This window comes from Apis florea, unplaced genomic scaffold, assembly GCF_048593485.1.
Source record: "Apis florea isolate Af1SG1 unplaced genomic scaffold, ASM4859348v1 contig_3170_pilon, whole genome shotgun sequence".
NCBI classification, from domain to species: Eukaryota; Metazoa; Arthropoda; class Insecta; order Hymenoptera; family Apidae; genus Apis; species Apis florea.
Genome location: NW_028256714.1, coordinates 1,972,501 through 1,999,594, shown reverse-complemented (window position 1 = coordinate 1,999,594; position 27,094 = coordinate 1,972,501). Strand labels below are relative to the sequence as shown.

Below are 27,094 nucleotides of genomic sequence, written 5' to 3'. Positions count from 1 at the left end.
ACTACTTTTTAAAACCATCAAAATTTTTATAAAATATAATAAAATTTATGAAAAAAAAAGTTGTCAAAATTCGTATGATATTTCTATTATATATCTATTATACTAAAAACTTAGGAAACTAGGAAATTATATCTTAGAAATTATAAATCATAAAACGAGCAATTAAGAATTTTTTAAATTGTTAATATATATTTTAATATAAATAATTATATTATACATTACATTACATTATACATATATATTTTAATATAAAATCAAAACTACAATCTCTAATTTATATATAATATTCATTTTTAATTTTTCAACTTTTATGAAAATACAGATAATACAAAATTATTTTTTTATCATCAAAATTTTATAAAATTTTTGGCTCTCTATAATCAATAAATTTTAATAATTGTATTACAGGAATAATACATGTATAAAATATAAAATTCGTATAATTATACAGCTTATTTGAATCTATTGAAATTCACTATGAAAAGATAATTATTATTGATACGGATAAACTTAATATAATAATATTACATTATTAATCGTTAAAAAGAGTATAACATATAAGATATAGATTTAATAATATTCAAAAAATGATAATTCTTGAAAATATCATTTATTCAAAATGTTTTATATTAAAGCTCCTACAGGACAAATATCATTTCATATTTTAGAAAAGTGCATTTTAGATAGGTTAGAATATTTACAATTATTATACGAAAATAAAAGTCACGAATTTAATGGTGATTTTGAATATTTATTAGAAAATTCAGCATATGACAAAATCGGACACTTTATATTACGATAAGTTTTATTCGAATAACTACAATAATTATCAAAGTTTTTGACATGTTAATTTACAATATTTTTTAATTTGATTTATCGATTTTATTGTATCGTATAAATAACTGTTTTAGATTATTGGCATGTATGTCAGAAAAACTATATAATTATTGGATTGCAAAAGAAATATTATTATTTCAAACTAGATTAAATTATATTTTACCTAGGTAATTACATAAATTATTTAGGAGCATTTTATATCAATTGGGAGAATTCACAGACAAAAAAAAATTAATTAATAAAACATTAAACGACATATGTATTTTTTTTTTGAAACCATTTGTCTTTAAACATCTTGTATCAAAAAATCATACAAAGAATTGTAATCTTTATAAAATTAAAGGTATATATTTATATATAAATATGAATAAATAAATCAATTAATTTTTTATTACAATTTAATTATTTAAAAATTATATTAACTTTTTTTTCAAGTACGATTTGAAATAGTACCAGATTTAATAACAAAACGAAAAATAGACTTGAATGCCGGATATATTATTATATACTGCTCCAAATGGAAAAAAATATTAAAATCGTTATTTTGCACTTATATAACCAAGCAAATAATATATATAAAAGCACAATATATAATAAATCAAGATACTAGACTTACTTACTTATATTATAAAATTCATTCTAAAATACTTAAAGAAAATTGTCAAATATCAATAAAATATAGATATATAACTAAAGAAAATATAGATAAAGAAGTAAAAAATTTTCCACTTTGTATGCAAAATTTGCATATAAAATTAAGAAAAACACATAGACTTAGTCATTATGCTCGTTTATATTATAGTCTGTTTTTAAAATATGGTGGAATGCAGTTAGAAGATGCTATAAATTATTGGAAAGAAGAATATTCCAAACCTCATACCTGTTCTTCTACTTGTTCACATAATTGGCAAATGAACGAACGAAAATTTATATACAGTATTCGACACTTTTATGGTTTAGAAGGATCCAAAAAAAATTATAAATCACCTTCTTGTAAAATGATGTGTGTAAGTAATATTTTCTAATATTATGAAATTTCTGTATTTTCAAATTCATCTTTTTCTTATGTTATTAGACGAGTGCATCAAGTCCCATATATGAAGGAGGATGTCCATTTAAAAATTTTGATATAAATATATTAAAAAATCTCTTATGTTTATCATTATCAAATGATTACATAACAAAAGTATTAAACACTATATCTTCTCAAAATCCTCAAACTGCTTGCGCTGAATTTTTTAAAATATTAAATCAAAAAAAAAAAAATAATATTATTATTAGTAGTCTTCTACAATATTATTTCAAGATGATAAATCAAATTTAAATATATAAAACATTAATAGAGCCAACTATTTTTAATATTTATTTTTCTTAAATCTAATGCAATATAAGTTAAAAATAAAATTTTATTTTCTATAGATTTAATTAAAAAGTTACAAATATCAAAAATTTTTAAGACTATTTTCTACAAGTGTATAGTTTATACCATTTTTAACATATATACAAGTAACACCAAGTTTTTCTATATCCTTAATATTTCTATATTCATCATCAAAAAATATCATATCTTTATAATCAGTTTCTGATATTTTTTGAATCCTAAAAAAAATAAGTTATATAAATATTTATCAAATATTGTTATTATAAAAAATGAAAATAAAGTTATCTACTAAGATAAGAATTACTAATTTTTAGTAAAAATTTACCTAGAGAAATGAGTTATTTTACTTCCTGGATAAATTTCTTTATATTTGAAATAATTATCCCAGTTAAATAAATTTAATAATTGTTTAGCACCTTGTATTTCTGAAGTACGAGATGCAATACCAAGTTCATATCCTTCTTCATATAAATATTTTAAAATATCAGGTACTTCTTTATAATATTTTATAATTTGATCATGAGAATCTAGTATATCATTGCCTTTCCTTAATTTTAAAAAAAAATTCGATAAAAATGTTTATTGAACAACTATAAAATAATATTAAAAATTATATTTCTTTAAAACTTACTTTTTAAAAGGAGGATTAACATGAGTATCAATCCAAAATGGCCATAAAGTATAATCTGAAATATAATTAGATTATTATTTTATTTTATTCCGTAATAAATAAAAAATAAAAAACAAAAATAAATAAGTAATATTTTTATTAAAAGAAATTAATTAAAAAGAAAATAAAAAAAAATTTTAACCTAAATCGAAGACAATTATTTTCGGTTTATGATTTTTTTCACACATTTTTAATGCATAACATTCATTATTATCATATTACAATTTTAAATAAATTATTAAATATTAATACAATAAGAATTTTATAAATTATATATATTTAACACATAATTCTTTTTGATAAAGTGTAAAAATTATAATCATATCTATTATGATATCATATCTAGTACTGTTTAATCATATTTGTGGTCGTAATAAATAAAAAAATGTTATAGTAATAACATATTAGTAAATATAAAAAAAATTATTTTTCTTATGAAAAGATTAATAGAAATTATTTTATGCATAATATAATACTTTATTGTTTCTTTCAAAATTTTAATATTTTCGAAAAAAATTTTACATAATAATTAAATTTTCATGTACGCGAAAATCTATTGTTTCTTTAAATGACCAATAATATTAAATTTCTGAATTTCGTTGTAACCAATCACAAATGAAATACATATTAAGGCGATTTTCTAATTTATGTAAACCTCAAATTTTTGTTCGTCTCGTTCAGTAGTAGCGTCAATCTCGTTTATCGAGTTTGTAGAATTGTGAAGTGTTGATTAAAGATATATAATTATTAAATTTATCATAAAATTATTATTTTAGATAATAAAAACGTCTGAAGGTATACACGTACGTTATATTTTTTATATAATTAACAGTAATTAATACTAAAAATATTTGTATGTCCTTAAAGATTACAAACATAATTTATTATATTGTACATTAATGCTATTAATTTTATATTATTTTTTAAATTATTTTTATTTATTTACATATATATATCAATATTAGAAAATAAATAATTATATACATAAATACATAAATATAAATATTATAATTATAATAATTTAAATAGAGAGAGAAAAAAAAGAAAAAGTGAATAATATTATTATATTATACTCATATTGTATCTATAACATTAAAAATAATTTTAATAATACATTATTATTAAATTAAATAATTTTTAGATATGAATGTAATAGTTTACGCTTTTAATTTATAAAAATTTCTTGATTAATTTACATATATTATTTTGCATAGAATATTTTATTTATTGTTTTTTTTCAATGATAACTATAATTTTTATAATTTTATTTGATTAATTTTAATTGAAATTAAGAAGATATATATCTTGTCTTTCATTATAATATTTTTGTTATTATATTACATTAATTATTTTATATATATATTTTATGTCTTAAATATATATTTTATATATCTTATATATTTCATATATTGATAATATCAATAAATTTACAGAAATGTCTGAATCGGATCTTTTAGCTGCTGATCACATTGATGGTCTAGATGGGCTTGAAAATGGTCAAGATGGAGATGCCATTATGCAATGTGATGGTGTAAAACGTGAATTAAATGAAGCAAATATCGATGATCCGGTATTTTGTTTTAGTTTGTTATAAATAAATATTTGTTGTTATATAGTTTCTGACTGCTTTCTTGATTGAAATATAATTTATATTTTTTTTATGTAAAATTTTTTTATTGTGTTGTAGGAATTAGAAGCTATTAAAGCACGTGTTAGAGAAATGGAAGAAGAAGCAGAAAAATTAAAACAATTACAATCTGAAGTGGACAAACAAATGAATATGGGTAGTCCACCTGGAATAAGTAAGTTATAGATTATATTAATTTCAATATATAACTAAAAGTTTTACAAATATTTTCATAATTTTTTTTTATAAGAAAAATTATTGTATATTTTTTTAAATTTTTAGCAAGTCCATTAAATATGTCACTTGAAGACAAAATGGAAGTTGATAATAGATCCATTTATGTTGGTAATGTAAGTAAAACTATATTTTATATATATTTTATTTTATTTATATTATTTATTATATTATTTATTAAGAAATATTATGAATTAATATTCACTTTTCATACAAAAGGTTGATTATGGTGCTACAGCAGAAGAATTAGAACAACATTTTCATGGCTGTGGCAGTGTTAATAGAGTAACAATATTGTGCAATAAATTTGATGGACATCCCAAGGGTTTTGCTTATATAGAATTTGCAGAACGTGATTCTGTACAAACAGCTATGGCTATGGATGAATCTATGTTTAGAGGACGTCAAATTAAAGTAATGCCTAAAAGAACAAATAGACCTGGACTGTCAGTGACAAATAGGTGCTTAAATATTATTTTTTAAATATATATTATTATTTTATATCTATACATATATATATTTTTTTTTATTTTATATATATATATATATATATTTATAGGGGACCACGAGGAACACGAGGCTACCGAGGTATAGCTAGAGGAATCATACGTGGTAGTGCATATTTTGGATATAGACCTATAAGGCGACCTAGGTATATTGTTAAAATTAAATATTTATTTATATTTTCAATTTTTTCAAATATTCTTTTCAATAATTTTTTTGCAGGAGTTACAGACGAGGATATTATATGCCGTATTGACCGTTTTAATATATTGTATTGGAATTTTACAATTGAGGTAAGTTTTTATATTTGTAATTTATGATTTTTTTTGATTATTCAAACATAAAATATCGAATATTATCGAACATATAGTTTTATATATATAATTAATTATATACATTAAACAAAAATAAAAATATTTCTAATACATTTTATATTTATAGTATAAAATTGGACATCTTTATGTTTGAACAATCAAAATATGTAAAACAATGCAAAATACTATAAAACAATGCATTTATAGGAAAAGCTGGTGAAATAATAAATATTTAGAATAATATTATATTGCAGAATTATAAATACTAAGATAAATGATAGAATAAATAAACTACTATAATATTCACTAGCCATTCCTGAATCAATGTATTTTTTCAGTGATAATTATTTTATGTATATATTAGATTTTTTTTTAATATTCTGATGTATCTATATAATTAAACTTAAAACATTGTAAATTTATGATGTTAACAATCTAAAATTAAAAATATTAAAAAGAGTATCCATCAATTTTTTACAGTGGATATTACAAAATTTATATCTAGATACATTAGCTTTCTTAGGAAATGCTATATTTTGTGCTATACTTCTTAGGAAATGCTATACATTTGTTTTCATTTTTAATATCTGGCCATATTTTAAATATTATTAAAAAAAAAGGCACTTATATTAACAATATGTTTAGTATAAATATAATTTTGTATTTCAATACTTTAATTTACAATTATAATTATACAATATTTCTCTAACTGTTTTAGAATATTTTGTGTAATGTTGTGTAATTTATTTTATGATATTTTTAAATAAATGAACGATTCATTCAATTCGCATTTATATTATAAAGTATGGCCATGTGAACTGTAACACTGAATATTGTAAGTTTTTGTGCATATCTTAATTACAAGTTACACAAAACTTACATATTTCTATGAACACGCATTTCACTATCATGCAGCTAAGGTGTTTAAGTAAATTCTTATGATATGTCCACAGAAAAAAAAACTGATACGATGGGAAAAAAAAGAGAAAGAAAAAACCTCATGTCAAAAGAAAAAAAAAAAGATTGGACAAAGATGGGCACAATTAATCATATTTGATTTAATAAATCTTCATATAAAAATTACAAATGTAGATCAGCGATAATTTACAATTGCAGTTCAATTATATTTTTTATATAATTTGCAATAATAACCAATCAATTTTATAGTATCAGCCTTTATTAATATCCAAAGATTTTCAATTTGTTTAAAATACAAAAATATATAAAACATTGGAATGTTTAATATATCAAAATATAAAGAATGCACTAAATGTGTAAGAGTATGTGTGTGTATATTTACACATACAAATTTATATATTATTTTAGTACAGAAATATAATTAGTTTGTCATACTTTTTGAAAAAATTTAAATTTGTATTTTAAGTTATTATAAAATGAAAAATATTATTTCTTATTTAAAAAATTAGTCATTATTCAAAACTTATTAATTCTCTTTTTGTAATTGCTTTTTCAATTCACAATTTCAATTTGCATATTAATTTCTCAATAATTACAGTAAACCATTTCAGTAAAATATTACAGTAAAATATAATTTTTATTTTTTATGATCAATATATTAGTATTTATAACAAAATTTATATATTTTCGTTATTGTTAAGAATTGTTAAAATTTTTATTTAATTCAATATTTAAAATTAAATTTTATCTGCTTGAAACAATATAATATATAAAGAAGTCATTGATCTTAAATTATATAAACATAATTGTGATTGTAAATAAAAATGATAATATTAAATATGTTAAAATAAAATAAAATATGAAATTGTAAACAAAAAAAATAATTTTTGTAAGATTTCTGACATTAAAAAAAATATTAGTGATTTAGAAAGTGATTTTAATAAATTATAATATAGCAATAATAATTTTAAAAATATTTTTGGTAAAAAATAAAGGCTGATATAATTATAATTAAAACTAAAATTTATATAACGTCATAATTGTTATTACAATATACTATTAATATATTTGTAATAACTCTTTAATATAATTCCATATAATAATTCTTTAATAATTTCATATTTTTCAGCTATATAAAAACTTATACTTAAGACATCAAATAAAAAGAATTGAACTGCAATGTAAATATCTAGAGTAATACCATATTACTATAATTTATAGTAACTTTTGTATGCACACAGTAAGTGAAAGTTGCGAAAATTAAAAATTGTTAACTTCTGTAAAAGAATAACATATTGATATTATAATATATGCAACTTTCATTTATTTATTACTAACTATACATCCTCAATTTTATCTCAAACATATTGCTACTAATTTGTAAGATGCGTGTAAAATGTTTTTGAACTATTAATCCACTGTGCTATGATGTTAGGAGGAGAGCCAAGTTTCCACATATTAATAATCGAACCACATTTCGTAATGTTACTTCCATGTCGCTAAGTATTTTGCAGGTGCAGTGCAGCATCAGCATCAATTGAGTGATAATCATACAAATTTCATGAACAATTTTTACGTTCCATTAAAAAAAAAGAAAGAAAGAAAGAAAAAAAGAAAAAATAATTATATAAGTGTAATATATAAATGTAACATGATTGAGTGGTCAATAAAGATTTTCTTGGCTTAAAAATCATATATCCAAAATGTTATTTAATTTATACTTATTAAATATAATAATATATACATATATATATATATGATATATTATTATATATATATTTAATATAATTGATGTATTAATAATAATAATAATATTAAACATAAATATGCATATTTATGTGTAATATCATTTTATAAAGAATAGGTTAAATAAAAAATTAACTTCAAAAAATTAGCGATTTGCATTTATTAACATTCAGTATTGTTTAAATTGATATTTTTATATTTCAATTAATGTTATCAGATGAATAAATTTTGTTCACAAATTAATATTTTAATAACAGATATAACCAGAATATTATTATATATGTTTTATTAGAAATTTGTATTTTTTTATATCTCTGAAGGCATATAAATGCACAATTAATCTCTAAAGAGTTTTCAATTAATGGAAAGATTGTGAATAAGATGTAACAGAAAACATTGAAGACCTGAATTTAAGATGCTAAAAATACAGTATAACAAGATATTATTGTATTTTTTAGTAACTACACAATAATGCAAACAAATTATATTTTTAAAGCATATCATATTTTAAGATTCTAATCTAATTGCCGTTTTCTTTTCGTTATTTTTAATGTATTAGTATTTTAATTATTTTTACGGCCAAAAAATACTTCTATTAGTATTTAATTTTAAGAAAAAATATATATAATAAAAATCAAAATAAATTTTATATATTTTAGTAAATTATATAAATTTTGCAACAAACTACTTTAATAGTCAATTTATTATAGATTGAAATTTTAAATATTAATTATATTTTTATTTATACAATTTATAACAGATAAGTAAATTGGTTAAATTTTTTTTCAAGTAAATTATTTTTTATGGACATTAAATCAATATAATTTAAAAATATAATTATGATATTAAAACATTAAAAATTTATTTCTTTTAAGCTCAATGCAATTTTTAAATATTGATTTTTTTTTATAATAATCATGATTTAAATTTATAATAATTAAGAGTCCATTTCTTTCAAATTTCAAATATATATGCACATATATTATTGCTATCTTTTTATTTTATCAAACTAAAAAAAAAAATATTAAATAACAAAGATTCACTAATATAAATAACTTCAAATCTTCAAGATTATAGATTTTTTCTCTCTAAATAACTTAAGTTGTTTTGATTCTCAGATATAGAAATATAATTTATTCTATATTCAGCATATTTTTGAAATCTATATATATTTTATAATGCATAGCTATTCTTTATAATTCAGGTCTTCAATTTAAATCTACAGAATTTAATAGCAATATCTTGGACTTTATTCATTTTAGTCCTTCTTCGATAAATATCCATGTTCATATATAGTTTTAATTATTTGGTCTAAAGAACAGGATATAAGATTGCATTGAAATAAACATTGACTAGTATACCAACTTCAGTAGTGTAAATTTTGTTTTGGAAGGCAATAGTGATTATTAAGAATGTAATTCAAGTGTCTCCAAAATTGATCGACATAAACTTTGTAACTTTGGTCTTGTTGTGTGTTCTGTATGCATATTTTCTAAATATTTTAATATTTCTACTCCACCTTCTCTGATTAGCATACTGCAATAACGTTTTGCTACAAAATTTTAGTGATATAAATATAATATAATATACAGATAATAATATTAATTTTATATCAAATTATTTAATATTCATATTCATTTAAAAAAATTTCATATGTGAAATATTATTACTTACGATTTTTTGTGCATACATGATGTATTGCCCAAACTGCCCAAAGTTGAACAGGATAAGCATTTCGACAAAGCAAAAGTGAAAAAAATGGATGAAAACTTCTATATGCAACCATTTCTCCTTGAGGAGTTTGCCAATGTGTTATAGTATGAGCTAATTGTTCTAATAATTCATCTCTACTTGGTAATGAAGATATTGCAGCCCATGCACGTGGACCATCACTAAGCAAATGTGCAGCAATACCTGCTGCGAAATAAGATACATCAATATGTACAGATGTCAACAATGTAGAGAGCATAGAGATGAACCTAGGCTGCATAAGTCTTGGTCTCAAATGAACTACCTATAAAACGTTATAAAATATAATTGTGTTAATCTATATTTTTTATGATTAAATTGTTTAAATTTAATAATTATTTATATAATTAAAAAAATAAATTTATTTTTTTAAAAAAATTAATATAATTAAAAAGAAAAATTAAATTAACTGTTACAAACCTCTGCTATATTATTTAATGAGCCAAGTACTTTAGTTTCAACACTAAATTGTCCTTGAAAACTTTCTAATACTTCAAGAAATAATTCCATTCCACCTTCATCTAAAAAGACTTCGCATGTTGTAGCACTTTCATCGGTTAAATTCCATAGAGCACTTAATGTAAATTTCATTGTTATATCTACTGATTTTGATTCAACTTTAGTTCTAACCATTGCTAATAATTTAGACATATACTGAGGTTGAGCACCAAGCATTGATGTTTCTACTGTTGATATTTTTGCTGCTAATATAGAGCAAATAGCAACAGACATACGATTCATTGATGGTTCATTAAATGTTAACAAAGAATTTAATACTAATCTTGCACATCTACAAATGGAAAATAATTAAATTGTTATAAATTTAATTGATATTTTTTAATTTATATGTGATAAATGAATAAATTTAAACATATAAATTATAATAAAAAATATTTGCTATATTTACATTACATTTTTAAAATAAAATATATAATTTTATCAAGTTCAATTACCTATATTTGTCAAAAGTTATTTCCTGTAGTATTCTATCACTACATAAAATTAATAATGTATTCATCTGAAGTCGATAGTTGGTTGGATAAGATTCCATTGCTATCATTGTTAATTCAACAACTTGTTTAAGAATTGATGGGTGAATCATGATGGAGAATTCACCTTTAGTGAGATTATAAAGACATGCAGTACATGGCACTTGTATACGTACTTCTTGTGGATGTTCTCTCATTGCAGGTAATACTAACTTTATAACATCAATCCGAGATTCAAGAAAATTATGTGTCAAACGGAATAAATTAAATAAACATTTCTCAAGATAAAGTGGTCTGCATGTATATCTCTTAAGACCTTCTAAGATTTGAGATTCTGTTGCTGTACCAGTAACCTAAAATAAATATTAAATATTATATTAGAATATTTAAATATTTTTCTTTTTATATAATCATAATTTGATAAAATGTGAATAGAAATATTTAAATAAAATTTTTGTAAACAGTTTATTATTGCTATAAATATTTTTATATAATTATGTATTTATAATTAATAATTATTTTTTCTTCTATTCTTTACATTATAATATTCTTTAATACTTACAACAAGTCCAGGCCTATAGTATTCATCTGTTGGATTTGTTAAACTGTCATCATAACAAGCATCTGTACTTACAAGTCCCAAAAACCTTAAGTGTGTGTGAGCTTTTATAAATTCTTTCAAATCTTTTGGATCTATATCACCCTTACCTATTTTGAGTGATAAAATAGAAATTATTAAATCATTTTATGTATTACAAAAATAAAATAATATATATTATATCATTATATAGTTACCAGATAAATCTAAACTAGTTAGATATGGCATACAGTGCACAGCTTTTAAAAAATCTGTTATTTTTGGCTTTTCAGGCCCCAACACACAATTAAGAGCATGCATATCTTTTTCATCTGAAATATCTAAATTTCTTAATTCATTCAACTCCAATAATACTGAAATTAAATCTGCACTTTCATTTATCTTTAAGTTATACATATTAAGTGTTTTTAAACGATTTTTACACTTTTTTAATGGTGTTATATCATCAACTTTTGTACATGAAATATCTAAACTTTCTAAAAGGGGAAGATCCTCAACTACTATTTCCAATCCATGTTTATTAAATTCTGTACCTGATACATTTAATGTATGCAATGACCTCAATTTACTTAATGTTACTACCACACAATACCTATTATAAAATATAGTTTAAATATTATACATAGATAGAATATTTTTAATTATATTTATAAAGATAATGTTGAATACCGTGAACAATCTATAAAACTTCCTTTTGCTACACTCAATGATCTAAGATTTTGTACACTCCAATCACCTAAACAACTTATCAGATCATTAACAGTTATTTTTAAACCATTTACCATCAAATCTACCACTTTATGTTGTTTTAAAACTTTTAAACCTTTTGTTGATAATGCAGATGCATCTTTTAATCGTACATGCCTATAAATGGCAATAAAAAATTAATATTTTTTACATATAAATTTACATACTTAAAAAATGAAATATAAATACCTTAACCTGGTAGATTTTGAATTAAAAAGTGTAATTGTCAAATCAGATAATGTTTTTTTCTCACAAAGATTAGCCAATAATTGTTCTGATACTTCAGCTGGTAAAAAAGCATCTGGATGTCTAAAACTAAGTCTTGTTGCTGAACTCGATGATCCATCATTAGATGCTTTACCTATTATTGCATTCAAAAATATATCTATATTATTATTATTATTTAATAAAAAAAAATTGATTTAAGACTTCATAAAAAATTATTATACTATAAAATGACTTCTATTAATTTTTATAAAATTTCTTCAATAATAATATAAAATATAAATAAGATACATAATTATAAAATATAAATAGATATATAATTAAAATTCTTTTTATTTTTAAAACTTACTGCAAGTAGTTGTATCCAATGAATTAGGGGAATGTTCTTCTGTATCACCAAGATGTACATCACATAAATCCAAAACATTATTACAAATAAAATCAATGCAAACCTCAAGGAGACTTTTCGGAGACTCAAACATTTTATATTCTTATTTACACACAAATATTCTTTCTTTATTTTCTTTGTAGCTTCTTAAAGAATTGATTACTTCAAATGGTCTAACATTTCATTCTTTCATATTTATTTCAAAAAATCTGTTACAACACATATACACATTCATATATATATATTACATTACATTTACATTATATATATATATATATATATATATATATATATATATATATATATATATATAATGTATATTTGATACACTATTTTCAGAATTTAAAATTTTTAATGTTAAACATACACTATGTAAAATGAAATACACCAATTTTTATGAAAATTAATAGATATATCATCCGCGAAAAAATTAAATTGTATGCACAATTTTTAATTTTCTTATAATGATAAATTTTTTTAAAATATTAAAAATATGCTACATCTATCTTACTTAAAAAATAATATAATTATATATGCGTCAATATATAAAGAAAATATCAAAAAAAATTATATGAATAATTTTATTTCCAACATACAGATGACAGAATTTTAAATAATGATTACGTAATGATAAGTTCACATTGAATGAAATAAATATTTGTGTCACTATGCATTTAAGCACATTATAACACGTATTAAAAGAAATTTATGAAATTGGAAAGTTACTTATTAAATATACTAAACTTTATTATGTGAGTGTAATATTTTTAAAAAATCATTAAATTATTATATAAACTTTTTTATAAATAGCACTGAAACACAATTGTGAAAACAATTGCAGAAAATTGTAGTCTCTCACCTGTGGAGAGAACGCCATATTGACTTGCTAAATGTCAAAACAGATTAAAAAGTACAATATAGACGTATATATATTGTTAAATATATGAATATGATTATCAAGTTCAATGATAGAATTAAAGATGAATATCAATTATAACTTTTTTGTTCGAATTAATTTTAAAATTTGTTTTATATGATTTATGATGATTTTGAATATACATACCTCAATATTGCAAAAATCTGGCATTTTTATTGTTTTTAATGAAAAAATTTATTTTGTGAAAGATATCTATAGATAAAACTTAAAACATTTTTTAATATAGAAATCTTGTTATTCTTGTAAACATAATGAAGTAAAAACTTTATTCATAAAGGAATTCGGTTATTGACACACTATCAATATGGCGGTAAAGTGGAAAACGATGTGCTTTTCAGTATGTATTACAATTTTAATTCTCAATAATCAGAATTTTTTCTAAGTATAATTATAATGTTTATATAAAGATTGTTTCAAAGTATTTATTTTTAATAAATCTTATATTTATTTTAATATATAATAATAATAATATTTCAAAATTTAAAGAATAAAGAAATTATCAAAAATATAGATTTTTCATTTTAAAAATTATATTTAATATTTAATCATTTAATTACTTGTATATTATATTAAATCTTTCGATTATAATTATAAGTATAAATATAAATTTTTTAATTTTTTTGAAATGATAATACAAAATTTATAATTAAGATAAAATTTTTTCATTATTTTTAAGGTTTAAACAAGGATGTACTTTTAAAAATAAAATGATTTAAATATACTGATATATATCAGTTGTCTTATAAAGTCATGTTAAATGATATTTGGTATTGATTATTTCACTTGCACTTAAATTTAATTTTTAATTAAAAGAATGCCAAGTTTGAGAAAAAAAGTTGCTGGTTTTATGCGACAGTTATCTATTAGCAACTTGGCAGGAGCTGTAGAAAATATAAGTCAAGGAGAACAAACTTTACGTAGTCCAAGATCATTAACACAAGATTTTACAAGCGGTTGTTTTATTACCCGATATCTTGATGGGTAATAATTTTTTTAATGCATTTTTATTCATGAATATTTTAAGTAAATATATAACATATAAATTATTTTATAACATATAAATTTTATAACATTTTCAGTTTGGAAACTAAGCAAGAGGGACCAGCAATTTTGCATGGTAGAAATCCAGAAGAACTACCAATTAGACAACTTGGAAATTTCCAAGAAGATAAAGATGTAGTTGCTGCTCATACTGGCCCAGATAATGGACTTACAACTGTTAATATACAACAAAGACATTTAAGTATTAATGATATTGATATAGATTACATTGATATGTTGGATCAAGGAGAACAATATAGAAATAGTATGTATTATAATATATATATATGAAATTATGAAATAATGAAAAATATATTTAAAAAAATTATTTTTTTTTTAGTATCAACAACAACGACTCCTACAATTGCTGGTGTTGTTGATTGGTTTAATCCTCATGAAATGGTTTATGGAATTGCTACTACATTATATGAGAAAAATCCTACAAATAATACAAATAATGGAGAACCAATAGCAGATTGTTTTGGTATTGTAGCACGATCAAATTCAGCTATTTTGGCACTTGCTGATGGTGTTAATTGGGGTATGGTTATAGAAAATAGTTATTTATTTTAAATAATATTAAATAAAAATATAGGAATGTATATATTTTTTAATAGAATAAAATTATATTAGGTACTAAAGCAAGTATTGCAGCTAGATCTGCAATACATGGAAGTATGGAATATTTAAATAAGGCTCTTTTTTGTCCTTCAATTAATGGAAAAATGAATACAACAAAAGATGTTTTTATAGCATTACTTCGTTCATTCCATGCTGCACATTCATTAATTTTACAAGAGCAAGGAATGCTTACAACATTAACTGTATGTGCAGTTCTTCCACTGCCAAATTCTGATTCTAATACAGAACAAATTAAATATATGGCATGTACCTGTAATGTTGGTGACAGTTTAGCTTATGTATATTCAAGGTAATATGAATAAAAATTAAAAATTTTATAAAAATATTAAATTAGGATATTATATGAGATATAAACAATATTTTTAAACAACATTGGTAGGAAAACTGGAGTAAGAGAAATAACAAGAGGATCTCATGATATTCATTGTATGCGTGATATGCGTGATGCTCTTGGAGCATTAGGACCTGTGGATGGTTCTAATCCTGAATTGAATAATTTGACTCTTGCTATGACAGAAGTTGAAAAAGGAGATATTGTATTCTTAACTAGTGACGGAATTTCGGATAATTTTGATCCTGTAGTTGGAAAATTTGCTATCTTACCATGTCACAATTCTGTACCTGATTCAAATGTAAAAAATCATAGCGAAGGAAGATCAAAAACACGTCGAAAGTCTGCAGAAAACTTGAGACATACAGAATCTGGCAACAGTAATAAAAATAAATCTAATTTGCCTGTAGTTGAAGCATATCAAAGACATGAACTCACATTGCTTAGAATGGAAGATTTATTAAGAAGGGGTGTATCTGGAGAAGGTCCACCATGTAATAGTGCCAAACATCTTTGTGAACTTCTCTTAGATTTTGCTGTAAGTTATCTAATATTAAAATTTAATAATACAATATGCAAAACGTACATGAATTGCATGATTTCATTAATTTTTTAATAAGCAAAAAATAAAGCTAAAATATGTTATATACATATATCATATAATAAAATAAAATGCTAATTTTAAATACTAACATAAATTTAATTTTTACATATAATAAGGTACGCATAACTGCCGCTAAAAGACGAATATTGGAAGATACAGATTTATATTATGCACAAAATAAAGATGGCCAATTAATTCAACTTTCTAAACAAGAACAAAGAACTCGACGAATAAAAACTTTGGACAAAGTTTCCATGATTCCTGGAAAATTAGATCATGCAACAGTCGTAGCATATGTAGTTGGATCTATTAATTCGGAATATGGTTTATAATTAATCAATAAATTATAATTTTAATTTGTAAGGAAATTAATAAATTAGAATTTTTTCAATAGTGATATTTTCTTAAGTAAATTAAATTAAAATTATTATTTTATTATGAGTTGTTTACATAATTTTTTTATTATTTAAAATAAAAAAATATATATGATAATACTTCATTATAAATTCAATTCATAGAGTTTTTATAGCAAATAAAATGTATATATGAATATATTCATGTTATATTACATATATATATATATATATATAATAAAATAACTAAAAGTATTGATAAATAATTTTAAAGATTATTTATAAATAAAAATTTACAATTTTATTTTAAAACACTATATTTATTATTGAATATATTACATATTAGAAATATCATTAAGTAAAAATATTTACCAATTTGTCTTATTTTAAAATTTTCAAAAAGCTATTGTATTAAAATCACCAATACTTTCTATTTACTGATTGGTTATAACTAAAATATTAGCCAATCAAAATAAAGATTTTGTTAAATGAGTACTGTAAAAAGTTACAATATCACAATCAAGGTGTCGCCAATGGTAAAAGCTTTAGGATTTTATAGACTTGTACTAATGGCAGCCTTGACAAATACATGATGGCCGTTGCCACCGAATAGTGTAACGCGTACATGGAACTGTCGTGTGCCAGAAAAGTTTATTATTTTAAGAAGAATTTTTCTTTTTACATACTTCATGTATGTTGTTTCTGTTTGTAAAGGAATAAAATATTGTGCTTAGAATTAAAATCATGTCAAAAAAAGTGTGAAAAAACGAAAAATCGCGAGAAGAAAACACGGGTGGCAAAACCGCGTTCGCGGAGGTAATATTGACAATTTTTCATCACGACGCTATTCGCATTTTTCTGCGTCAATATGAAATACTCGTATCTAGGATACCTTCTTTGGGTTTCTTAGCTATTCGAACCGGAAAATTTTTCACAGATGGTTGCTTTTTCTTTTGTTTACGCCTTGTCAGTTGGACTTTTGTTGTGTGCATCCGCGCGCCGCTGGTACCTATAAGTGAGAGTGAGATGTATGCGATTCTTGTATGCGTGTAAGTGGCTTGTGTGGCACGTATGCTTGCACACAGGCGCGTAAGTTATAACCTCAAAATATGCTTCCAGCTGTCGAATTTTTGTACCAAACTTTTTTTCACTTTAAACTAGTTACTTATATTTATAAATATAATTTTGTCATATAATGTGATAGTTAATTCATATAGTGTATATGACATTGATTTATAACAGTATTATATATTTTGCTTTATAAAACAAATTTTAGCAAGTTTAAATATTAATAGTTTCGTACAAATTCAGAAAGAAATAATATTATTTGAATGAAATTATAAATTTTTTTTTTATTTTACTTATGATGACTAATTGAATATTGTTTATATGTTACAGGGTACAAATTAAATATAAGATTTGTGAAGTTATAAGTAGTGTATATGATATTGGTAAACAATTTGAAACAAATCTTGAACTATGTTTATAATTCAAATATAAAATGTCTTGATATTAATGCTTTAAATATTTAAAAATTATTAAAAAATATATATTAAATGTTATATTGGGATAATACAAAATATACCACATATATAAAGTGACATAGAATTGTTTTATATATTCAATTTTTAATGTTATGTCATGGAAAAATGTAGTTCAATTGTATTTATACATGGATGTAATTTTGCAACAGATGTGCTTTAAGGATAAGTCAAAATACTTTCAAAATGCAATTGTTCAATTATTCTTTAATGGATAATGTAGTTCGAAAGAGAACTACCTACTGTCATATGCAAGAAATTAATATTCAAACATGGTTAACATCAGAGTGTGATATTGAATATAAACATCAACATCCTAAATAAATTTATTTTGAAAAAATAAAAGGGTATTACCTAAATAACAGATGAAGTAAGAAGTTACATGCATGACAGGAATAGGAGACGTAGGTCGCAGACGCGTTGAATGGCGCCGTAGCGCAAATACAATCTCCTATTGTCATTAAGTTGTAATTCATGAGTGGTAAGTTGTAAAGTTATTTTATAAGATATGTAAAAAAGATGTATAAACCATCTTATAAATTTTTAAAAAATAAAAATATTTAAAAAAAGATTTTTATTTTTATAACTATAATTTTATAATTTTATTATATTTAATCTTAATCTTATTATTATTTTGATTAATAATTTTCATAATTTATTAAAAATATATATAGGAGTATATAGAAGCGAATATAGATAAACTGAAAAGGTGGCTAGACGCTGCCCAGAGTAAAGAGGGGCTGCGTGGGCATGCAGCAGCCTCAGTCACGCCCTCTTCTCGGGGACTCAGTATCCTCTACAACTTCCCCGACTGCTCGGCGTAATAATCCCGTTGCTGTTTTGACACATCAACAAGTATGAATTTTTTAATTAAAAATTTAATTTAAGAATTATAGTTCTCAATATCGTATTTTTACTGTAACTCATTTTAGTTACAGCAGTTACAACAACTACAGGCTCAAAATTCGAGTGGTCAATCATTAACATTTGCTTTACAACAAACATCAAATAATGTAAGTAAATATATGTTCATTTCAAACATTACTTATGAAAATAAATAAATAATATTTGTTTATATTAAATTTTATATTAAATTTGTTATTAAAAACTTACAGCCACAAGACCAAGGAAATGGATCAACGACTGGAAATCACATAGTATATGTAAATCAATTAAACCATTTAAATCAGGGTACCATAAATCCCTCTGGGACTGGTATGGGCCTACCCCCGGCCACCCCCACTTTCGGGGTGGGCCTTAATATGGGATTGCCACTATCACTTTTAAATACCAGCCTTACATCCCTTACATCTAATGTTATCACTACATCAAATCCTCTGCTCAATTTGGGTCTGCCAAATATAAATACAGGACTAACTACAATAAATCCTAGCCTTAATCACTTGAATACCATAAATTCAAATTTAACTTCAAATATTGGTTCAAACAGTATTAATAATGGTTTATCTGGTTTGGGACAGGATATAAATAATATAAATACTGGAATTAATAGACTCAATACATTAAATTCAACAAGTATAAATTCTGGATTACCCAGTGTAAATACTGGAATTACCAATGTAAATCAGAATTTGACAAGTTTAAATTCAAACATAAACCAGAATGTTACTAGTTTAAGCACAAACTTTACATCTCCAGGCTCTGGTGTATCTGGTTTAACTACTATTAATCCAAATATAAATACAAATTTAACGACTACCAGTATAAATCAAGGTCTTAATCGATCTATTAATGCTTTAACAACTGGGTTGACTCAAACCAGTCTGAATTCCAGTAGTACACAATTTCCATTCCAAACCATACAAAGTATACAAAGCATCGCACCACATATTGTTGGATCAAATATTGCACATGTACCAAGTTCTGCGATATCGCAACATCCAAATTCAAACGTTTCTACCATTTCACAAATATCAAATACTGGTACTTTGACGAGTTCCAGTATATTTACAAGTACTTCTAGTGAACCAATTCATTCAACTACAACAAATGTGAATCACACTTCAAACGTGAATCTTACTACAAATATTTCACATCTTGGTACTATGCATTCAAATTTATCTAATGTATCAACATCTAATGTGCAGCATATATCTGCATCAAATGAACCGAATATGTCACTGAGTCATACATCTTCTCTAAGTTCTTCTCAATCAACTGGATTTCAACCTCAGCGACAATATTCACAGGGAATTAACCCTGGTTTAAGTTCATCAGTAACATTAACGGGCTCATCTCAGCCATCAAATGTGGTCAGTACAATAAATACTGTAAAATCTATGCAAAATATTCAAAGTCAAAATATTAGTTCTCCAAGCAGTCCATTTTCAATACCATTAAAAAGTCCAGCATCTAACATTGCACCACCTACACCAAGTCCTAGTCCTAACAGACTATTACTTAGAAGTCCAGCATCAAATTCAATACAATCTAATAGAAATAGTCCAAGTCCTGTTGGAACATCAACATCAAACAATAATTTTAATATACAAATGCAAAGTCCAATGCAGAGTCCAATGAGTGTTAGTCAAATACAGAGTCCTGTACTTAGTCCATATCCTCCTGCAAAAAGCCCTCATCTATTAAGTGGAAATAACTCTTTAAACAACAGAAGTCCAGCACCTGGTGGAAGTCCTGGTCCACCTGTGGTAAGAAATAGATCCATATTTAAAAAAAAAAATAATTTGACATAAAATAATTTTTTAACATTTATTCCATTTTCAGGTTAGACCTAATACACCAATACTTCAACAAGGTATGCAAGTATTGCAAATAATTCATGGTACACCACAGGGTTATCAATCAACGCCAACACAATTGGTAACTAGGACACATTTAATTGGAAATCAACAAATTCAAATAGCTGCAACTAAACCTGCAAAACAGCCACCACAAATTTTACCAAAACCTCCAAATCAACAAACTGCTGGATCACAGCAAAAACAACAACGCGTTACTACTACAATTACAAATCAAGTAATATATTTTGTTGAAATATATTAATATTTTAGAATAATAATTTCATTATTTTCTTATTGAAACATATATTATTAAATTATTTTAAGGTAACACAACAAACTCAACCACAATTGGTTCTTGCTGGACCACAACCAAATCCTACTACAGCTACAATGATACCAACAGCACAAGGTTTATTATTAAATCAGGTAATAACGTATTTAATATGTTTATTATATGCATGTCTGTTCAGTATGTGATCATTTAAAAATATACACATTGTGCCTGTTCTAGCTATTACCAATATTGTATAAACTATTTTCAAAATGCTTAATATATTTATATTATAACAGCTTATATGCATTTTATCACAAATATCTGCTTTATGCTTCATATGTTTATCACATTTCATACATAGGTTTTGCCGTCAACTGGACCTGTTATTGTACAGCAACAACCAGGTGGTGTTCAACTCATACTAAGAACGCCAGCCAGCGCCCAACAACAAACACATACTGCACAGGTGATGGTTTCATCCATTCAATCATTCAACTTCATCATGTTCATAATCATTGCTTACTTAATACTTTACAAAACTATTTTTATGTATTATTTTAAATATTATTCAAATTCATCAACATTTTTATATGCTATATCATCAATTGGATTTTATATGCATTTTATGTTTTATTTTTATCTATATTATTGGCATCTGAGTTATAGATAAGTTTATTTTTAATGTAAAAAGTAGAATAATGTTGAAAAATACATAGAAATAATAACAAAATAATATTTAAAAAAAATTTTTTTTAAATAACAAATGAAATATATTTATTTCATATATAAAATCTATTTTCTTTTTATAGTTACAACAGCAGTTAGTAAGAGTTGTTACAGCACAAGGTATGCAATTACAAGGCATTACACCTACCTTTTTTGCTGTACCTAATGGTTTTCCTCCAGCTGCATCTCCAGTAATTAGACATACTCCTTCTAGTCCTGCACCTTGTAAGTTTTTATAATTATATTTTATATAATTATTTTAAATTAATTTTTTTTAAATTTTTGAGAATAATAAAATTTTTATTTTTTTATTAAAAATTATTTATTTTTTAATGTAGCTGCTAATTCAGGGACTGGTAATTCTATAGTGATTCAAAATGCAATGGTACAAAGTCCACAACCACAAATTTCACAAGTAGGTTCGAATACTAATACTGGTAACACATCATGTTCACAAACTGTTGAACAAACTTTGTTACCACCTCCCAAGAAAAAAGCAAAAAAGAAAAAGAAAGCAAAACGAAAAGATGATGAACCACCAAAATTGGATCTTGCTAGTATAATGAAAATATCTGGAATTGGTGATGATGATGATATTTTTGATACTGATCTTACAACAGAATCAGATGTCTCTTGTCAAGTTCAAGTTGAATCAAATACAGGACAAAATTTGGGACAACTTTCATCTCATGTAACAATACCTACTAGTTCTGCTCAGAATCTGATACAAGTACCTGCACCAAATACAACGAATACACAAACTTCTGCATCTCAAACATTTAATAGCCAACTTGTTGCCCAACTTCAGATGCCTGTGCAGAATACAATACAGGGACAATTACGATTTGCTCTTGGAGAGGATGGAAGAGTTGTCTTACATCGTACTCCAGAATTAAATCAACCTGAAATGGATCAAGCAACTGCTCAAGCCTTGATACGATCATTAACACAAAGTGGTGGACAAAATTCACCAATTATTTCTCATCTTCTTGGACAAGCACAAACGACAACACAATCTACACAAAATACTATATTACAAAGACAAAAATTTGTTAAATCACCTTTACCATCTAATGTTTCAACAGTTACTACTACTGTAAGTTCTGCAGCTCCACAAAGTATTACTTGTGCTACTAGTCCACAGCATGTACAAGTATGCTCAAAATCAAATAATCAGCAAAAAAGTGTAAATGTTCCTCAAGAATCCAGTCCTGTGTTAAATGTTTGTGTTCAAAACAATCTTGTATCTTTACAAACCTTGGATATGCAAGCATCAAAAAATATTAATGTACAAAATCTCACACAAACTACAAAATCTAATCAATCATCTAATTCTAGCCTTTCACAACCAAACAGTAACGTTCTCGCTTCTGATATTTTAGCAACAAAACCTTCATGTACTACATTCAATGTACAAAATTCTCGATTGACTAATACAAGTCAAGCATCTAATAATCAACAAAATTCTCATGTTTCTACACAAAAATCTAGTCAAGTACGACTTACCAATGCTTGTGTTACTACGAATATGCGACAAAATTTAAATAAAATATCTCAAAATGCTCATGTTCAAAAATCTTTATCAAATAATTTAACTATACAAAATGAACATAACATGACAAAAAATAATCAGAGCCATCAGCAAGGAAATCAACAAGAGTCAATAACATTGCAACAAGAAACTCCAATATATCAACATAATCAACATCAACAAATAACAGCACAGACTGTGCAAACTCAAAATGTCCAACAAGTTTTTGAACAAAATCTTCAAACTTCTGGATCAAATGCTCAGCATAACTCTTTAAATATGTTACAACAACAAAGTTCTTGCAATACTATGCAACATGATGCTATGAATGTTTTACAACAACATTCTAGTATTCAACAAAATACAATTAATGTTTTACAGCAAAATGCAGCTAGTAATGTACAAAATATTGAACAAAATTTACAGACTGGCATTGGTGATTTAACTCATACACAACAAAATGTTATTACAAGTATGCAACAGCAAAATACATCTGCTATTTTACATAATACAAGTGTACAACAAAATGTAAATGTACAACAACAAAAAGTTGTTGCAGCAAACACGTTTTCTTCTGTAAATACACATCATTTTGAATCCCAGAATACAGTTAATGCTATACAACCAGGATTAAATACACAAAATAATCAACATCAAAATATTGTTATCACAAATGCTTCTCCTGCAAATACTATGCAACAAAATGAATCTCAAAAAATAGAAACCCAAACTACAACAATGCTTAATTCAGCAACAAATAATATATTGAATAATGCTCCAAAAATTACTCCTGAAATTTTAAATGCATTAAGTAATTTGAATCCTAATGATCAATTATTAATTGCAAATGCAAATGGGCAAATGCAAGTAATTAGTCAACAGCTATTGCAACAACTTTTAGCAGGACAATTAAATGCAAGTAATCAGGTACAAAATCAAAACCAAACTCAAAAAATAGTGATTGGTGAACCAGATGCAAATAATCAGAATTTACAAGGAGTGCAAATTAATACTCCAACAAGTCAAATAATTGTAAATAGTTCTGGTGGAGCTCCTACAATTCAAAATAATATACAGAATATTGTAGTACAAGCTGCACCTTCTCAAATGCCACAACATATACAAATTCAAAATTCTAATTTTCCTAGTCAATTTATTGATAATCTAAATCAACAACAAATCAGAAATTTAGGTAATCAACCAAAGAAGGCAAAAATTATTAAAAGAACAAAAACTGCTGTTACTACTCAAAATACTGGAAATACACAGGTACGTGTAGATTCCTTTTTGTTTTTTTATCTACTGTTTCTTTTATTGTTAATTTACTGTAATAACAGGTAACGAAAACAATTACGGTTTCTCGTCCAACAATGATATCAACGAATTCAACTAATCTTCAAAAAATTGACAATTCTAATAAATTAAACACTATAGTATCTCAAAGTACAAATCCAATTAAAAGTGAATCTTCTCAAATTGTTACAAATGGTCCTATGCTTCCATCATCTCTTGGAAATCATTTATCAATTCCTTCAAATGGTCAAATGGTTCAAAGAGTACAGACAATTCAACTTCCTGCTCAAAAACAGCAATTATTGAAAAATATACAATCTCAAATACAAGCTATATTAACTCGTAAATCAGGTGCACAACCAGATCAAACTGTTTTAACAAAGTTATATCAAGAACAAGCAAAAATTTTAGCAAGTGGAAAAGTTGTCAGTACTACAACACATTCCGTTAGTAGTGTAAGTTTTATTATAGTATTTATTAAGATAAAAATTTTAATTAATTTATGATGTAAAGTAGCATTAAAAAATTTTCAATGCTATATAGGCTACAGAAACAAGTTTTAGTGTGAATGCAGTTTCAACAATAGCATCAAATTTAATATCCCAGAATTCTTATAAGAATCAAACATCAGCTATGCAAACTCAAACACAAACATCTTCTACTGTAGTAACTTCACAAAACTTAAATCCAAGTACATCATCAACGGTACAAAACAATTCATCTAATAATTATATAAACAATCTTCCGGTATATAATTTCTCATACTATAATTATATTTATTTATATTTCCATTTATTTAATTATTTAATAAAATTTTTAGATATCACAAAATGTGCAAGGACAACAATGTGTACAAAATAATCAAAATGTACATCAAACGCACACAAAACAGCACAAGATTTATCAAAATCATGGAGCTCAGATATTAAGTCCGTCCTCTGCCAATATGCAAATTTTCTCACCATCAATCACTTCTGTAGCTACTGTGCAGAGTAACGCACAACAATTAACTTCAGTTCAAACTCAGCAAACAGGAATGCAACAATCAACCCAATGTCAGACAGATCCATTAGATATAAAACCAAATATGCAAATATCAAGTCCTGTTAAACAAGAACTTTCTTCGCCTATTCAAATACAAGTTCAAAGTGGCTCTCCTGCAGGACAGGTAGCCTCACCTAGAATGATTGGCAAAGGATCACAAAGAATTCAAAGTCCTGTAAATAACAGTGGTAATTCTAATAAGCAAACTGTTAGTCCCACTAATAATTCAAGTCCTTTAGTAAGTCCGAGACAAGGTGTGAAAAGACCTGCTTCTAGCCCAATTTGCAGACAAATTAACCGTAGTGACTTGTGAGTATAAATTTTTATCAATAATGTAATTTCTATATTAAAATATTAAATATTAAATTATATTAAAATATATTAAAAATTATAGTAAAAAAATTTTATATTAAAATTTTATGTTTTTTATTATATTTTTATTTTTTATATTTACAGATTAGAGCAACAATTGAAAATTGATCAAAACGGTGCGATAAATCCAGATGTAAACACGCCATTTTTAAGCAAGCGTGATGCTTGCAAACGACTTGTACGATATCATTGTTTAAATGAACAAGTACTTAGTTCTAAGGATTTAGCAAAAGCTGATGAAATGTTTGAAGAAACAGCAAAACATCTATTATCAAAATTCAATTCTATGATGAATAAATATACGTATCTTCTTTTAATGGAAAGCATGGTGCGTTAAAAATATTTTTTCAATTTTTTTCCTTTCTATTTAATTATAATTGATATTCAATATAATATATATTATGAAATTGTTTATATGAATCAATTAATTTAAATTTACAGCGAGAAGTTAGAACATCAGAATTAATGATGATTGATAGAACTTTTGTTGCTGAAGAACAAAGTATATTAAATAGGTTACGAGAACAAGAGGCTAAAGTTAATGGTAAAATTGACATATCAATAAATAAATTCTGATTTACTTATCATAATAATCTTTCTTTAAATTTATTTTGTAGAAGAATTTAAAAAAGAAGAAAAGCCATTGGTGCCAAAGGTTGAACCTGGTCTTACAGAAGAAGATAAATTATCACCATCATTAACTAATGTATCTGTAA

The 27,094-nt window shown here is 24.3% G+C and overlaps 6 protein-coding genes across 22 annotated transcripts in view; 4 read left to right on the top strand and 2 right to left on the bottom strand.

Annotated features, from left to right (window-relative positions):
• Window positions 1–168: 168 nt before the first annotated feature.
• LOC105735253 (uncharacterized) lies at window positions 169–2,515 on the top strand. Its single transcript, XM_086910370.1, is given in 4 exon segments — window positions 169–790; window positions 904–1,180; window positions 1,273–1,844; window positions 1,913–2,515. Coding segments are annotated over 4 exon segments (1,269 nt in total). The 5' UTR covers window positions 169–619; the 3' UTR covers window positions 2,162–2,515.
• Window positions 2,226–3,570, bottom strand: LOC105735254 (magnesium-dependent phosphatase 1). Its single transcript, XM_012485609.3, has 4 exons — window positions 3,031–3,570; window positions 2,850–2,904; window positions 2,544–2,765; window positions 2,226–2,436 (listed from the first exon to the last, which is right to left on the bottom strand). Exons 1-4 carry the CDS (start codon window positions 3,074–3,076, stop codon window positions 2,280–2,282), a joined length of 480 nt encoding a protein of 159 aa, XP_012341063.1. The 5' UTR covers window positions 3,077–3,570; the 3' UTR covers window positions 2,226–2,279.
• On the top strand, window positions 3,547–8,180 carry Pabp2 (poly(A) binding protein nuclear 1). 3 transcript variants are annotated; one of them, XM_012485605.3, is made up of 8 exons: window positions 3,547–3,683; window positions 4,322–4,458; window positions 4,576–4,690; window positions 4,798–4,865; window positions 4,969–5,210; window positions 5,309–5,401; window positions 5,476–5,546; window positions 6,521–8,180. In XM_012485605.3, exons 2-7 carry the CDS (start codon window positions 4,324–4,326, stop codon window positions 5,507–5,509), a joined length of 687 nt encoding a protein of 228 aa, XP_012341059.1. In that variant the 5' UTR covers window positions 3,547–3,683; window positions 4,322–4,323; the 3' UTR covers window positions 5,510–5,546; window positions 6,521–8,180. The 3 variants fall into 3 exon arrangements, with proteins under 3 accessions (XP_012341059.1, XP_012341058.1, XP_086766493.1); XM_012485604.3 differs by having other exon boundaries at window positions 3,560–3,691; XM_086910367.1 differs by lacking the exon at window positions 6,521–8,180 and adding an exon at window positions 5,775–6,037 and having other exon boundaries at window positions 3,560–3,691.
• Window positions 8,181–8,376: 196 nt separating this feature from the next.
• LOC100872126 (protein zyg-11 homolog B) lies at window positions 8,377–14,181 on the bottom strand. 4 transcript variants are annotated; one of them, XM_086910358.1, is made up of 10 exons: window positions 13,991–14,181; window positions 12,889–13,136; window positions 12,504–12,675; window positions 12,237–12,431; window positions 11,765–12,159; window positions 11,532–11,677; window positions 10,934–11,322; window positions 10,401–10,770; window positions 9,906–10,245; window positions 8,377–9,783 (listed from the first exon to the last, which is right to left on the bottom strand). In XM_086910358.1, the coding sequence occupies exons 2-10, from the start codon at window positions 13,019–13,021 to the stop codon at window positions 9,638–9,640; spliced, it is 2,286 nt and encodes a 761-aa protein (XP_086766484.1). In that variant the 5' UTR covers window positions 13,022–13,136; window positions 13,991–14,181; the 3' UTR covers window positions 8,377–9,637. The 4 variants fall into 4 exon arrangements, with proteins under 4 accessions (XP_086766484.1, XP_086766485.1, XP_086766482.1 ...); XM_086910359.1 differs by lacking the exon at window positions 13,991–14,181 and adding an exon at window positions 13,787–13,847; XM_086910356.1 differs by lacking the exon at window positions 13,991–14,181 and adding an exon at window positions 13,672–13,802.
• On the top strand, window positions 13,544–16,875 carry LOC100863665 (PP2C-like domain-containing protein CG9801). Of its 2 annotated transcripts, none has more exons than XM_031919334.2 (7): window positions 13,544–13,679; window positions 14,541–14,845; window positions 14,944–15,170; window positions 15,246–15,446; window positions 15,539–15,836; window positions 15,927–16,416; window positions 16,599–16,875. In XM_031919334.2, exons 2-7 carry the CDS (start codon window positions 14,679–14,681, stop codon window positions 16,812–16,814), a joined length of 1,599 nt encoding a protein of 532 aa, XP_031775194.1. In that variant the 5' UTR covers window positions 13,544–13,679; window positions 14,541–14,678; the 3' UTR covers window positions 16,815–16,875. The 2 variants fall into 2 exon arrangements, with proteins under 2 accessions (XP_031775194.1, XP_003697786.1); XM_003697738.4 differs by lacking the exon at window positions 13,544–13,679 and adding an exon at window positions 14,062–14,201.
• A 244-nt stretch (window positions 16,876–17,119) lies between these two features.
• LOC100872452 (uncharacterized) overlaps window positions 17,120–27,094 on the top strand; it is an 11,273-nt gene continuing 1,298 nt past the window's right edge. The window contains exons 1-17 of one of the 11 annotated variants that reach the window (XM_031915907.2): window positions 17,120–17,651; window positions 17,773–17,924; window positions 18,234–18,857; window positions 19,051–19,231; window positions 19,309–19,389; window positions 19,492–21,045; window positions 21,122–21,373; window positions 21,463–21,564; window positions 21,774–21,878; window positions 22,222–22,363; window positions 22,477–24,938; window positions 25,007–25,417; window positions 25,506–25,709; window positions 25,783–26,315; window positions 26,463–26,706; window positions 26,820–26,922; window positions 26,996–27,094. The exon at window positions 26,996–27,094 is cut by the window's right edge and continues 1,298 nt beyond it. In XM_031915907.2, coding sequence (XP_031771767.1) covers window positions 19,127–19,231; window positions 19,309–19,389; window positions 19,492–21,045; window positions 21,122–21,373; window positions 21,463–21,564; window positions 21,774–21,878; window positions 22,222–22,363; window positions 22,477–24,938; window positions 25,007–25,417; window positions 25,506–25,709; window positions 25,783–26,315; window positions 26,463–26,706; window positions 26,820–26,922; window positions 26,996–27,094 — 6,397 coding nt within the window. In that variant the 5' untranslated portion in view covers window positions 17,120–17,651; window positions 17,773–17,924; window positions 18,234–18,857; window positions 19,051–19,126. Of the gene's footprint in view, window positions 17,925–18,233; window positions 18,858–19,050; window positions 19,232–19,308; window positions 19,390–19,491; window positions 21,046–21,121; window positions 21,374–21,462; window positions 21,565–21,773; window positions 21,879–22,221; window positions 22,364–22,476; window positions 24,939–25,006; window positions 25,418–25,505; window positions 25,710–25,782; window positions 26,316–26,462; window positions 26,707–26,819; window positions 26,923–26,995 lie in introns of all 11 variants that reach the window. The other 10 variants (XM_086910344.1, XM_003692926.4, XM_086910346.1 and 7 more) reach the window with 10 other exon arrangements.

Coding starts and splice junctions, on each gene's coding strand:
- LOC105735254 (XM_012485609.3), bottom strand. CDS start 3,076: ATGTGTGAAAAAAATCATAAACCGAAAATAATTGTCTTCGATTTAG. Junction 2,766..2,849: donor GTTAATCCTCCTTTTAAAAA/GTAAGTTTTAAA, acceptor TTTAAAATTAAG/GAAAGGCAATGATATACTAG. Junction 2,437..2,543: donor AAAATAACTCATTTCTCTAG/GTAAATTTTTAC, acceptor TATTTTTTTTAG/GATTCAAAAAATATCAGAAA.
- LOC100872126 (XM_086910358.1), bottom strand. CDS start 13,021: ATGTTTGAGTCTCCGAAAAGTCTCCTTGAGGTTTGCATTGATTTTATT. Junction 11,678..11,764: donor AACTAGTTTAGATTTATCTG/GTAACTATATAA, acceptor CACTCAAAATAG/GTAAGGGTGATATAGATCCA. Junction 10,771..10,933: donor ATAACTTTTGACAAATATAG/GTAATTGAACTT, acceptor TTCCATTTGTAG/ATGTGCAAGATTAGTATTAA.
- LOC100863665 (XM_031919334.2), top strand. CDS start 14,679: ATGCCAAGTTTGAGAAAAAAAGTTGCTGGTTTTATGCGACAGTTATCT. Junction 14,846..14,943: donor ATTACCCGATATCTTGATGG/GTAATAATTTTT, acceptor TAACATTTTCAG/TTTGGAAACTAAGCAAGAGG. Junction 15,447..15,538: donor TGCTGATGGTGTTAATTGGG/GTATGGTTATAG, acceptor AAATTATATTAG/GTACTAAAGCAAGTATTGCA.
- Pabp2 (XM_012485605.3), top strand. CDS start 4,324: ATGTCTGAATCGGATCTTTTAGCTGCTGATCACATTGATGGTCTAGAT. Junction 5,211..5,308: donor GGACTGTCAGTGACAAATAG/GTGCTTAAATAT, acceptor ATATATTTATAG/GGGACCACGAGGAACACGAG. Junction 5,402..5,475: donor AGACCTATAAGGCGACCTAG/GTATATTGTTAA, acceptor ATTTTTTTGCAG/GAGTTACAGACGAGGATATT.